Genomic DNA, 13031 nt, shown 5'->3' on the forward strand with positions numbered 1-13031 from the left:
TCGAAAAATGGAGTCGTGAACACGTTTACACCTCTCGATAAGGTTTTCCAAACGATGGACAGCCGAAATATATGTTGACTGATTACGGGACTTGCGCCATAAAAAGCGGCTAAATGGAGGCCATCGATTCGCATTGCCAGTAAAACATTTGTATTTTCAATTGCATTCAGTTTGGCGTAGTTTCTTATCACCACTGCACTCCAATAACTATCTGCGAAGGAGAAAAGGCTTAAAGCTTCATAGATCGATAGCCTAGTCTAGTTTAATCGATAGTTACAAAGTCTATCACCCAGATGGCGCTTTAATATTGGCGATTGTAAATCACATAGTGTTTTTTGGAAAACCCCAGATTGTGTTAAAGGCTTTTCCTAAGAACTTAATCTTTTAAGGTGTACTGCTTACTTTTATTGGCCCTATTGGACTTTCAACAAGCAATTTAATATTGTCACGAAATTGACTCTAGATGAGTACTACTAAATAAATAAATACCTAAAATGAATCATATTGAAAATGATTCAACACTCAAGCCTCTTTAATGGGAATTCTTTATTGTTCATATTGTTACGAAAATGGAATTGCCCAATTTGTTAATAATCTCGATTACCCTTGGCTACCTCAAATCAAAACAAGTAATCTTAGCGAACTAAAAATAAAAAATATATAAATCACTTTGAATTTAAAGTAGATCTTGTTTAACGATTGCCCAATCATTAGTATTAAATTTGATGATTATATAAATAGGCTTTCCTGTGAAGTGGTGGATTTTCGTCATATAATCGTGGCTTATCAATATTTAATCGGTGACATAACGAACCTCGCGCCGAATTTTGGTACAAGCATAAAACCCAAGAGATTGCAATTAATCGCGACAAATAATTTATGGTCATGTCATAAAAATTACTTTAATAATAGTCGTACATAGATTGCGTTCTGAAGAGAAGGTCGTGGGAATTAAAGCTAAACGCGAATTCCGAGCTTATTTAAGTACGTTGTAAACGCAAAGTGCCAATTGAGCAAAGATCAGGATCATCGAAAGGTGTAAACCGAATGCCGAATTTGGTTTCTCCGTTGTGGTTGGGATCTCTTCAGTTGTCGAAGGTTCTGTGGTGGATTGGGTGGTTTCTGGTGAATTTGTAGTTGTACTTGTTGAAGAACTTGTTGATGAACTGGTTGATGAACTTGTTGAAGAACTTGATGAGGAACTTGTTGTTGAACTTGTTGTAGAACTCGAAGTTGATTCCGTTGTTATTGTTGAACTAGGTGTGGACTCCGTTGATGAACTTGTGGATTCCGTTGGATCTTCAGTGGTTGGAGAGTCGTCTGCTTTTACAATTTGATCATTGCAGTGGGGTTGTTGCAAAGGATCGCACAAGTGGCAATTTGCATCGGCCAGGCAATTTACTTGATCAGAAAGAGTCAGAGAGCATCCTCTTTCCAAACGATCTCCTTGCAAACTGGCGAAGCAAAAACTTCTACCTGATCTTGCAATAGGACATTGTACAGCTTTTAGGAGTTCGGGAGATTCAGCACAATGTGTGTCCTTAAAGGAAAATAATATAATAAATAGTTATTGTATTTATTTATTTCCATAATAATTACCTCTGTATTATTACACTGAATACAGCTGGCTATTTTGGGCGCCAAATTGTTGCATTTTTCGGTTACACAGATCTCGCATTTAATACCAGATCCTCTATTTTCTTCCTGGCATTTTCCTCGCCAATCATCCTCCAGACTTTCCAGACATCCTTGGGCCTGAATAATGCCACCTTGAAAAACACTCACGCAGGCATCCAATTTATCCGAACATTGTTCATCAGCCGCATAGCTACTCCTTTGGCAATTAATTCCCCGACAATAGATACATTTTTCCGATGCCAACACATAACTGCAGGTCAAAAGAAGTGCCAACAGGAGCTGAGGGAAATTTAAGTTTGACATTGTGGAAGGAACATTTAGCATTGAAAAGCTTTCAATAGCTGACCATCCCTTTATATAAATTCTGGTCGGTCAAGAGGATGTTTCTGATATTTCTTCATAGATAGCCGACTGAAGTGTGTAAGCTCGTTAAGTGATAGTCCTCCATCTCTTCAGAAATTGCATAAACAATTCTGTTGTCTTTGTGGGGTTCCTTAAGCCCAACGGCACTCAAATGTCCGAGTTATTGTGGGGGGCAGCTTTTAAAGTAGTTCCTTAGTTAAAAGTAAATAAACAAGTTTACATCGCTAATGGAATTTTTTGCCATTAATCGGTTATCAACCTAGATTAGACAACGAATTAGATCAAATGCCTCTCAGATAATTTTGAATGAGTCCCATTGAAGGCTGTTGTTATTGATCAAGATCGGAGTTATCAATATAATGTGAATGATTCACCCAATATCCGTATTTTAAGAGTAGCCTTAAAAAAGTAGATTTATTTATCCAGACTAAGAAAGTAAATGTCTAAGACTATATTTCGTGAAATAATAAAAAAATCTACTTTTATATTATTTAGCATAGACGCTCGTTAAATTATTAAGGTACATTAGGGCCCATTCATATTTTACAGGAATAGTCATTCAATTGTTTTGAAAGGGTAACTTTAAAAGTTTTTTTTTATTTATTTATCTGTAAATATTAAAATTTTGTACTCATAATATTATTAATTTATTTAATTATTTATTTATTTAATTTGACAGTAAAACCCACTTTTATTAATTAAGAGTATTTCATTAGCTTTCGAGGAAAAATTAACCCCAGCTCATATGCCGTTTTAGATTCATATATTTTGTTCATTTATTTATTATTGATTTAACATTTTTATTTGTATTCCATGTACAATATTATAGTTATCTCAGGAAACGAATGAAGCGATTTCCCACACTAGAGCTCTCGGCAATGTTGGCGGCGTTGCAGTTCCTAATATCGCCAGGTGAGCACAATAAACAGTTGGCGTCATTCAGACAAGTCTGCTGATCGGTTTCGGTGGTGGAGCATCCTCTCAGAATAGAACCACCCGAAGACTTTACATAGCAATACGAGTTGGGAGCAGTGGGGGCATTACAGCGGGCAGCTTCCAAAGTGGCGGCATTCGAAGCGCAATTTGAGTCCTTTGTGGGATTATAAAATTAAGAATTATATATGGTTTGGTATATAGAAACTTCGAACTTACCTTGCTGGAATCACACTGAATGCAGGAATATTTGGCTGAACCCACATTGTTGCATTCCTTGGTGTTGCACTTGTAACAAGAGCGATTATCCTCGCATTTTGAACGCAACTCGTAGGGAATTTCTAGGGAGCAACCCTTGAACAGGACCTTGGCTGGAATATTTAATAATATTTTTAAAATGTATTCGGTTTTAAAATTATCTTCCTCACAAACCTTCATCATAGATGGTCACACAATAGTCCAAGGAATCCACACAAGACTGCGTTTTAGCCAGTTGAACCCTTTGGCAATTGGCTCCCTCGCAGCTGTGGCAACTGATTACCGTGTTTCCAGCCGCCTGACCCACCAGAGCCACCAGCACCACCGCACTCACCACCTTCGCAATTGTTTGGGCCTTCATTTTTTCGCTTCGACTAACGGGCAATTGGCCAATGCGATCGGCTTTTATACCGCCGACCACTTCAAATGCTCCAGTGAAGTGTCCTCTAGAGCGGTTTCTGTCAGTGTGTGCGCTCGTCCATGGAAATGGCCAAACACTTGAGAGTGTTCTATGAAGACCCGACAGCAGAGGACAGTCGAATATGAACTGCGATAGATAAAATACATTACTCATCTGCTCGGTGATTTAAGTCTATCAGGAAGTTGAGAAACCGGAAAAAAACTTATAATAACAAAAGTAAAATAAATTAAAGATGACTGTAATAAAAATAATACATAAAGAATCTTTATATAAAATGTTTATCTTTTATGTAAACACGGTAAGTGAGTAAGCTAAAATATCTGTTTAATACAAGTATGACATACTACATTACGCTTTCGGTTTTTTTTATCCTTTATCCTCCCCCTCTATCCATGCGACAACAATTTAATGGATATGCTTTGATGCTAGCCAATTTCATAACATGAGATAAAACAAGAGAGAACGCTATAGTCGGGTTGGTGTCCCGACTATCTAATAACCGTCACTCCGCTAAAGGGAGTGCGAACGCTGTGTCGGGTTGGTGTCCCGACTAATAATCGTAACTCAGCTAAAGGGAGTGCGAGGGAGATAGATATATGTTGACAATTTATAAATCGTATAACTTTTTAATGAATGGTCCGATTTGAAAAATGTCTTCTACATTTCGATAGGTATAAAAATACACAACAAAATTGCATTTATACTTCTCGGAAATCTTTAAAGGTGTGGGCGCAGGACCCATTTTAAAATCGTTAGTGGGCGATTGTGGGCGTTAGAGGGGGCGTGGCGCTCGGCTAAAATAAACTTGCGCTGCGTAGGAAGCCAAAGAATATGTGTGGGAAATCTCAACCTTCTAGCTTTTGTAGTTTCTGAGATCTCAGCGTTCATACAGACGGACAGACGGACAGACAGACAGACGGACAGACGGACAGACGGACAGACGGACAGACGGACAGACGGACAGACGGACAGACGGACAGACGGACATGGCTAGATCGACTCGGCTAGTGACCCTGATCAAGAATATATATACTTTATGGGGTCGGAAACGCTTCCTTCTAGCTGTTACATACTTTTGCACGAATCTAGTATACCCTTTTACTCTACGAGTAACGGGTATAATGACTATATATTTTCTATGTCTTTTCCTAAAACCGCAGACAATAAATATTCAATTCAAATTTTTCGATTATAATTGTGCTAGGATTCAATTTGAGATACTAGTATTATTGGCTATATATTTTCAACCACCACAGTGGTGGTGTATTGCAGCCATATTGAAGTGCCCTCCAAAATAAACTGTCGGCCGAAGAATTCCCCTGTGATTGAACTGTGGTATTATTCCAGAAATCACATGCTAGTTAATTGACGCAAAAAAATAAAAACAATCCAAGTAGCAGATAAGCTAAAAGCAAACGTTTGGCAAACAAGTGATTCTTTATTTAATATTTTTTTTAATTTATTTTTTAAAATTCAATTCAGCATTTTAAGCATGAACAAGGCGAAGAAAGCAAGGCTCAAACTCATGAATTTTTGACTTTGGTCAGCTCCTGATTTTGAGCCCAATTCCAAATCGAAATTATTGCAGGCCACGGAATCACTGGAGTTATCCGGCAGACAAAGGGAACATTCCGAGTCCTCCAGGCAGGATTTTTGTTCCTTCACAGACAGAGCACATCCTCTTTGCAGGTTATCCTTCTTATCGCCGACGACCTTGACGTAACAGTATGAATTGGCGGAGGTGGGAAGGCCACATTGGGAGGCGGTTAGTGAGGAGGTGGCGCCCTTGTTACATGAGGCAGACTGGTGAAAAAATATTGAAAATAAATATAAAATAATAAAATATTTATTTCTTAAATATTTTGTACTTACATCAGAACCTATGCACTGAATGCACCTAAAATCTCTGCGTCCTTGATTATTGCATAGTTGACCACTGCACTTTTGACATTGATCGTCCTTGGCCGCACATTTTGCCTGACCAGCCAAAGAAATCTGGGAGAAACAGCCCCGCTCACTGACGGCAACTAAAAAAAGAATATTGTTTAGAAAATATATATTTATTTTCCATGGAAAATCTGCAGATTTAAACTTACAATCCTCGTAAATAGTAACGCAGACATCCAACTTATCAGTGCAGCTAATGGTGGCATTCTGGAGGGTAGTTCTCAAACAATTAATGCCCTCACAGCTAAAACACTTGGGCAACTCCACTGCATTCTGCACTTCGGTGGCGATTTCTCCAGAAATCTCTTGAGAGGCCAGCAGAAAAGCCATTAAAATAAAAAACATGCCCGATTGCTGCATTTTTTCCTTGGAGCCTCCAACACCTTTGAGCAACCAAACCAAACTAAAACTAAGCTGCAACTAATTTGGAAAAAATCGAAAAAATCCACAATTGTTCTGCGACACTTGAGAAAATTCACATTAATCAGTCAACAGACTGATAACGAAATTACAATGCAGTACTTGTTGTGCTAAGCAATTTCAAGATGTTTCCCTGTAGATTAGTATGCTAGCTGGACTTATATCACGGAATATACGATTTGTTTGCTTGGCCCTTGAAGAATCTTATCTGGCTTTTGCCTGAAAAATGATGAAAATGTAAACGAATGCTTTCGGATTTTTCATGCAGTGAGTCATTAAACTTTTTAATTAACAATTATTTATTAGCATTAGTTTTGATTTGATTTGTTATTATTTTTCGGTGGTTTCTTATCTTATTTTGTCATTTTTTAGGACGGTGAAAGGGGTTTAAATTGCCCATCGTCGGTCACTTGATAATTTATTTGCCCTACTGTTATCTGGAACTTATCGGTTTGGATCGGTGTGAGTTATGGCAATCAATTTTTATGACACATGGGCTTTTAATCTAACTGTGCAAAAGATACGACCGAGTAAGACATTTGTGCTTTTAATTTGACTTTGACTTCCTTAGTTCAACATTTATTTATGGTTTCATATTGTCAGTATTTATACTCAAATTAAATCTAGCAACTAAATAGAATAATACTGATTTCTTACAAAATAGAGGAGAAGTAAAGACTACTTTAATGCTGAGGTCAAACTTGGTTGGCCAGGAAAATTAAAGCACAGCTGTACTTACTTGCATACATTTACAACAGATTTTCCCTTACAACCAACACGAGGGGATTACGTTACACAATCCAAAAAAAAAATGAAAAGGGCGGGAAAGCCCCGAAATGGAAAAGGAAACGGAAATAATACAAACATAACAAAGAAATATGCAAAGCAGATGAATTGGGGATAAAAATGCGTGAAGGAAAATATAAATGTAGGAAAGCGGGAAAACTGAAATCGTTACACCAAAATTGGGAGCTTAATCGGGGTCCAAAGGAAAAGTTTTTAGCCTTGGTAATGGGGAAAAGCAAATGACACAAAAGAAATGAGAGCGGGTCAATATTGTTGCAGATGCAGGAAAATCCAAAGAAAAGTAAATAAAAGTGGAAACCAAAAAAAGTTGAAGACAAAGTTTAGATACTAAAGGTATAGATCGTCTTAAAGCTAATGGTACATTAAAGAACCATTAAAAAATATTACTTTTTAAGGTTAATTGGATATATTAAAGCTTAGTGTTAGTTGTGTCTCTTTGGTTGATTAAAATAACTTAAAATTAAGGTTCTTTCTTTCTCTACTAATTTTCCTTAAGATATGGATATCATTTTTAAGATCATTAAGACCCCTTATAACCCTTTTATCTACCTGAACTTATTCTTCGCCCTGGGAACCACCAGCTTTTCAGGATTTGTTCGAAATAGTCCTCTAGGTCCGCCATCCACTATTTCAATTTCCCGCTCCTGGCACTTGATCCGCTCCACCCGGGCCATGCTGAGATACTCCCTGCCGCCGCTGACCACAAAATGGAACTCATCGAGTCCTGCACAGGCGGCGGCATAGATGCCCCGTCGATTGACCACCACCACTCCGCCATTGAACTCGGTGTTGTGCCTCAGCAGGCGTTGCACCACCCACTCGGCGGCCTTTTCCGGATTCTGACCACCTCTCATCGCCTCGACGGCCAGGAAGGCGGGCAGGTGGCGCATAAGGACATCTCCATCGCCACTGGCCACCGCAGCACCCACTTCGTTATCGGCATAAATCCCTGCTCCAGGAACCGCCGAATCACCCACTCTGCCGGGTATTCGAAAGGGGACGCCACTAGATTGGCTGGCCACATGGAATAGACCCTCTGCATCGAGGGCTAAAAAGGCCAGCTGATCGTGTTGACCCGGCACAATGGGATATTCAGGGTGCATTGGATGCTTCAGCAGATGTTGGGGTAAAGGTGAATACGGACCGCAGTTTTCCATCTGCGAGGGTTGAACATCCCGCCAGAAATTTGGTTGGCAAGCTCTTGAATGCCACCTTTCCATCACATCCTGGGTGCGATTACCCCAAGGATAATCCTCCTTGTAGCCCATGGATCTGGCGAATCTTGTTGCACTTTTTCCCACCAGTAGGGAGTGTTTTGTGTACCTTCTCAGCGCATCTGCTACGAGGATTGCATTACGAACTCCTTCTAGTCCCGCAACTCCGCCATATTGTAAGGTTTGGCCATCCATGATGGCTGCTTCCAGGGTCAAAGTTCCCTCCGCATCGGGAGCATATCTTCCGGCCAAAAGGCGGCCACATCGCTGGTTCTGACAGGCCAGGCATCCCTGAATGACCGCCTGACGAGTCCTTCGAGGTCCCTGCTTCAAAACACTCCACGCCTGCAAATTGGCATCCGTATAGTTCCACGTGCTGATCAACAGCGGATGAATCTCCGTCTTCCTCGTCCCGAACATTTTGAAAATTTTTCTCTCTCGCATTTTCGTAATCCAGTGGAATTTTGGGGATTTTTTCCGAATGCTGTCGGGTGTTTTTAGCAGCAGGAGGAGGATCAGCAGTTGAAGGCAACAACTTTGCGCCAACATACTCCAAGCAGAACTTATTCATGACTGAGCGATACAACCATCCACAAATGTTTCTTTACAAATCTGACTGCTGAGTAGAACTGAGTCATGGGTACTTTTATTATCTCGAAGCTGTTAGCCATTAGTGTTGAAGAAAGTCGACAGCTGAAATTTTTCAACATTTTATAACTTTTGATTGACAATAAAAGCTTTTAGAGATAGTTGACCAAAACAGACCTTTTAAGTTAAATTGTCTGAATAAAATTTTCATTTAGTTCAAGCAGCTGAAAAAAGTCTGGGGTCTATAAAAGGCTTTATAGCTGCGTTATCTAAACCACAAATGACAAATATACAATATTCAAAATATATTTACCAAAAGCAAGCCTTTCAATCTATGAATTAGTAAACCAAGAAAATTACACATCCCTAGATACGTTACAAACAGAAATGGCTCAAATATATTTTGATTTATTTACTACAAACAATTTGCAAGTATTTATCCTATTTATACAATGTCAACAAGCAAGATATCTGCCAGACAAACTCATAAGATACAATATTTGTTATGCATCGAACTTTGTCTATATAAATTTATGGGTGTTTGTTTGCCTTCTCAATTGTGTATGTGCGGTGGCGAGAGTGTGAGTGCGAAAATATCTGATGGAAACAAAACTTTTGTTTCAATCGTTTGTTAAAAGGGGGAGAACACATCAGCCAATTGGTCGAGACTGACAAAATTGCCTCTTGTCTTCGGTTAAAATAGAAAAATCTGGTATAATATATTTGATTGCTTTTTGGAATGGCGGGGGAAACTCAAGAATGGGAAAGTATTTAATTGAATAAATATATTTAGAATTAAAAAGATAAAGACTTCTTGCCAAATTGGTTTAAATCTTTAAAATATTTATAAATATAATTTTTAATCCTCTGTCTAAATAAAATAAACGACTTTTCAGCTTAATGTTTGTTTAATTGTTGTAGATACTTTTATTATATTTTGACAACCACTGTCAATGAGTCTAGATAGTTTTTGGTGTAAGTAATCTACAGCTGATTGGAAATGGGCCCACGATATTATCTCTCCCACTGACATTTCCCCGGCCCCCTTTCCACTTATCAAAAATGCTGTTTTTCTCACAATTGACTTCAATCATGTTGGCCATATGTATTGACTGCTGATTGATTGATGGAGCCCAGCAAATGGTTAGTTGTTGGGCCGAAAATTGCATAAATCCTTGGCGCCCGGCCTTTCGATTTCCTTTTGGCCCACGTTATTTAGGCCTGCGGTCCGCCTTCTCTCCGTCCCGCTCGCCACCGCCGCCCCTCTCACTAGCACACACTCGTGTAATTGCGTTTATTGTGCGTTTGAGATTTGTAATTCGATGGCTGTGCCTCTGTATCTGTATTCGCAACTGTGTGTGTGTGTTAGCCTGTTGGGGTTTGGTTTTGCCCGTGTTGATTGAAAATGGCTTAAGTAATCGACAGTTGATTGGCTGATTTGATTGCTGGTGTTGTAGTTCGGTTGTCACTGAATATTGTTCGGTGTTTGGATTATGTTTTGGATATGGATATGGATATGGATATTATTTTCAGAAATCTCTTTTAAATATAAAAAATTAATACCCTTACAAGAACTTAGTAAATTATGTGGTTTTATTTATCAAATATACAAAAAACTAAGCATAAAGTAACGAATCTTTTTTCCCCCCATTTCATTTAATTTGCTTACCTTTGATTTGGCTTTTGTAGCCGCAAACTACTTTCAAAAATTAGCAGATTGCCAGCGCCACATCCTTTTACTTCCTTTGCTTCCCTCACTTAACCCTCGAGCCCAAGATTTTCTATGTCAGGTACAATCTTTGAGTCTGAACCCTGACCCAGATAGCCCACCATATCCCTCGAGCCCCTCGAAAGCCCCCAAGGAACCCAGAAACCCCCGAACCACCAAGTCTGCCGAGGCTCTTGAGCGGCTAAATAAGCTTGCCGGCGGCTACAAACACTTTTGCGCCTGGACGCAGCCAAAAGCACCACTTTGTGTCGAGCGGTTTGGCGGTGGGGTGGCATGGGTTAAGTTTGCTGTGCGGTGTGTAGCAAAACGTAAATAACTTGCCAAAGCAAAAGGCAAACAAACAAAACTGCCACGAGGAGAAGGAAAAGCAGAATCAGAAGCAGAAGCTGAAGCAAACCGAGCCAAAGAAACGTAAAATACCGCAAAATGGCGCAAAAGAAAATCCACTTTTCCAGTAAAAAGTTCTTCACATTATGGCTGTTGTTGTTGTTGCCACTGATGCATGTGCTGCCCCCTTTGGTTGCCAGTTACCCCTCGCCATCACCATTCACCTGCCGCTTTTGCTCTTGCCAAAATGCCACCATTAGTTGACCTGAAAATGGCTTCAAGTGGCGCTCAACTCTTCTCTTTTAGTGGCTTCCACATGCACTCCAATATTTAACATAAACAAATATAAACGAACCACTTCAGCGGCTGTCTGTGCGGGTATATCTCAATCCATTCGAAAAACGGGGGGATTTTCATTTAATATTTCCACAGGTGAAAAAATTTTTTAAAAGGTTTGAAGGGATAAGATATTTCTGAGCACTGAAATATTTATATAAAAAATATTAAAATATTTTTAAGGCTAAAATTCTGAACAAATAGCTTACACTTTTTAATAATTGGAAACAAAATTTATTTTTGGAGCAATTATGTTTTCCAAGATATTAAATAATTATGCCTGTAATTCAGTGTTACCATCCCCACTTTCGCTAGTTAACATCTTCAAAAGTTTACTTACCTAAAGTGCAAAAATTCTTACCGGTTACCCAACTGGATTAATAAAAGCAACATTCCACGGAGTCTCTAATCAAATGGCCACGAATAGACATTATGCGTTTAATCAAGATGAGATCCCCCATCGGGGAAACCAGTTTCAGTGGACACCCAAAGTTGTCAAACCCTTGGGTGGGCAATTTTAAGCAGAACGCGACATCGGGCAATCAAAACTGCCATGATTAATGTCAGCACAATTGACATAAAGCATTGGCCATGGCCGAGAGTGGAAATCGCCGAGGGCCATCGCCATCCAGGCCAACTGGAAAAACTCGAACCTGAGAGACACGACGGCAGACGCAGCACACCCAGCAGATCCCAGATCCCAGATCCCGACCAACTGGAGGATGCAATTATTGATGGATTATTTACTGTCAGCACTGTCCGTTATGACAATGAGATATGGCCACAGGGCGGGCTGTCTGTCTGTCTGTCTGGAGAATGTCTGCAGCCAATGACATCGACTAGACGAGTAGTTGGACCGGAGTTGGCTGCCCTCCGGCCCGAGTCATTGAATCTGGCTCCTTTTGGCATCTATCGCATCCCTGACTTTGCAATTTATGGCCCGCAATTATCTGGAGTGTGTGTGTGCGCATCATTAGTATTCAATATATTCAATATATCCAGCATTGCATTGATGCATTAATTGCGCGTAATCACCTTTCGTATAAATAATCGAGCAACAAAAGCGGGGGAAGCTAAGAACATAACTCCCACACTGGGGAAAATTTATGATTTATCAAAATAAAAATGATATGCAAATTCAGGAAACCTTAATAAATAGTTGAACTAACTAATTAAATATAATATTGTGAGCAATATTTTAACATTTAATTTTAATTTCGAAATCATTAATATTTTATTTTCTTAAATATATATTTTTCTGTTCTGTGCAGAACTACCAAGAAGGAACCCAAATCCAAAGTCAAAGTCAAGCGCCGGCGACGCCTTCACTCATTTACATATTTCGTGTAATTATGCGGGGAAATTACAACGGGAGCGATGGGCCACCGACCATCAGCACATTCGTCGCAATCATCATCATTATTATCATCGTCCTCACAATCCGTCGCATAACTTCTTGTCATGGCCCTGAGACTTTGGCTGCCAGTCGGACGCAGACATTCGCCGTTAATTATGTTGACAGCATTGACAGCCGCGCTGGGGATCGCGATTGGGATTGAGAATGGGGATATACTTATAAGAGACTGAGGAAGGCGAGGTAGAATGGGGGGACCACCAGCCATGTTGTGTCAATCGATAAACGTTTAATCGCCTTAAATTGATAATAGCCAAACTGCCCATTATGACCGCGCTGATGTGCCGTCTAATGGATAATTTGTGTTTCGACCAACTTTTGATTTGGCCGCTCAATCACATTTCGAATGCAAAACGTCAAATCGCAGCGGAAATGAAGACCAAAAAGTTATGCTTCTTTGATTCCCGATGATTTGAGCAATTTCCATAAATTTATTGGGAAATTATGAAAAAGCCGTGGGAGTGGAAAACGTCTGAATCTGAATTTTTAAGTTGCTAAACTGGGTGCGACACTAAAAAAATATTGTTTAAGGAAAAACAACAGCAACAACACGATTTAAAGATGCTAATAAACCATAGGAAAATTAACAAAAAAAAACAATTATTAAAAAATAATAAAGAAAAAAAAATTTACTTG

The 13031-nt window shown here is 39.4% G+C and overlaps 4 protein-coding genes across 4 annotated transcripts; all 4 read right to left on the reverse strand.

Annotated features, from left to right (window-relative positions):
* Window positions 1-876: 876 nt before the first annotated feature.
* Window positions 877-1969, reverse strand: LOC108063384 (uncharacterized). Its single transcript, XM_017150450.3, has 2 exons — window positions 1600-1969; window positions 877-1540 (listed from the first exon to the last, which is right to left on the reverse strand). The coding sequence occupies exons 1-2, from the start codon at window positions 1960-1962 to the stop codon at window positions 977-979; spliced, it is 927 nt and encodes a 308-aa protein (XP_017005939.3). The 5' UTR covers window positions 1963-1969; the 3' UTR covers window positions 877-976.
* A 778-nt stretch (window positions 1970-2747) lies between these two features.
* On the reverse strand, window positions 2748-3568 carry LOC108063386 (uncharacterized). The gene is made up of 3 exons (XM_017150452.2): window positions 3367-3568; window positions 3154-3305; window positions 2748-3091 (listed from the first exon to the last, which is right to left on the reverse strand). Exons 1-3 carry the CDS (start codon window positions 3551-3553, stop codon window positions 2831-2833), a joined length of 600 nt encoding a protein of 199 aa, XP_017005941.2. The 5' UTR covers window positions 3554-3568; the 3' UTR covers window positions 2748-2830.
* A 1507-nt stretch (window positions 3569-5075) lies between these two features.
* On the reverse strand, window positions 5076-5969 carry LOC108063389 (uncharacterized). Its single transcript, XM_017150455.3, has 3 exons — window positions 5710-5969; window positions 5486-5640; window positions 5076-5416 (listed from the first exon to the last, which is right to left on the reverse strand). Exons 1-3 carry the CDS (start codon window positions 5918-5920, stop codon window positions 5087-5089), a joined length of 696 nt encoding a protein of 231 aa, XP_017005944.2. The 5' UTR covers window positions 5921-5969; the 3' UTR covers window positions 5076-5086.
* A 129-nt stretch (window positions 5970-6098) lies between these two features.
* On the reverse strand, window positions 6099-8604 carry LOC108063371 (L-asparaginase-like protein CG4372). Its single transcript, XM_017150438.3, has one exon. The coding sequence runs from the start codon at window positions 8548-8550 to the stop codon at window positions 7333-7335; it is 1218 nt and encodes a 405-aa protein (XP_017005927.3). The 5' UTR covers window positions 8551-8604; the 3' UTR covers window positions 6099-7332.
* Window positions 8605-13031: the final 4427 nt, after the last annotated feature.

This window comes from Drosophila takahashii, chromosome 2R (assembly GCF_030179915.1).
Source record: "Drosophila takahashii strain IR98-3 E-12201 chromosome 2R, DtakHiC1v2, whole genome shotgun sequence".
Taxonomy (NCBI): domain Eukaryota; kingdom Metazoa; phylum Arthropoda; class Insecta; order Diptera; family Drosophilidae; genus Drosophila; species Drosophila takahashii.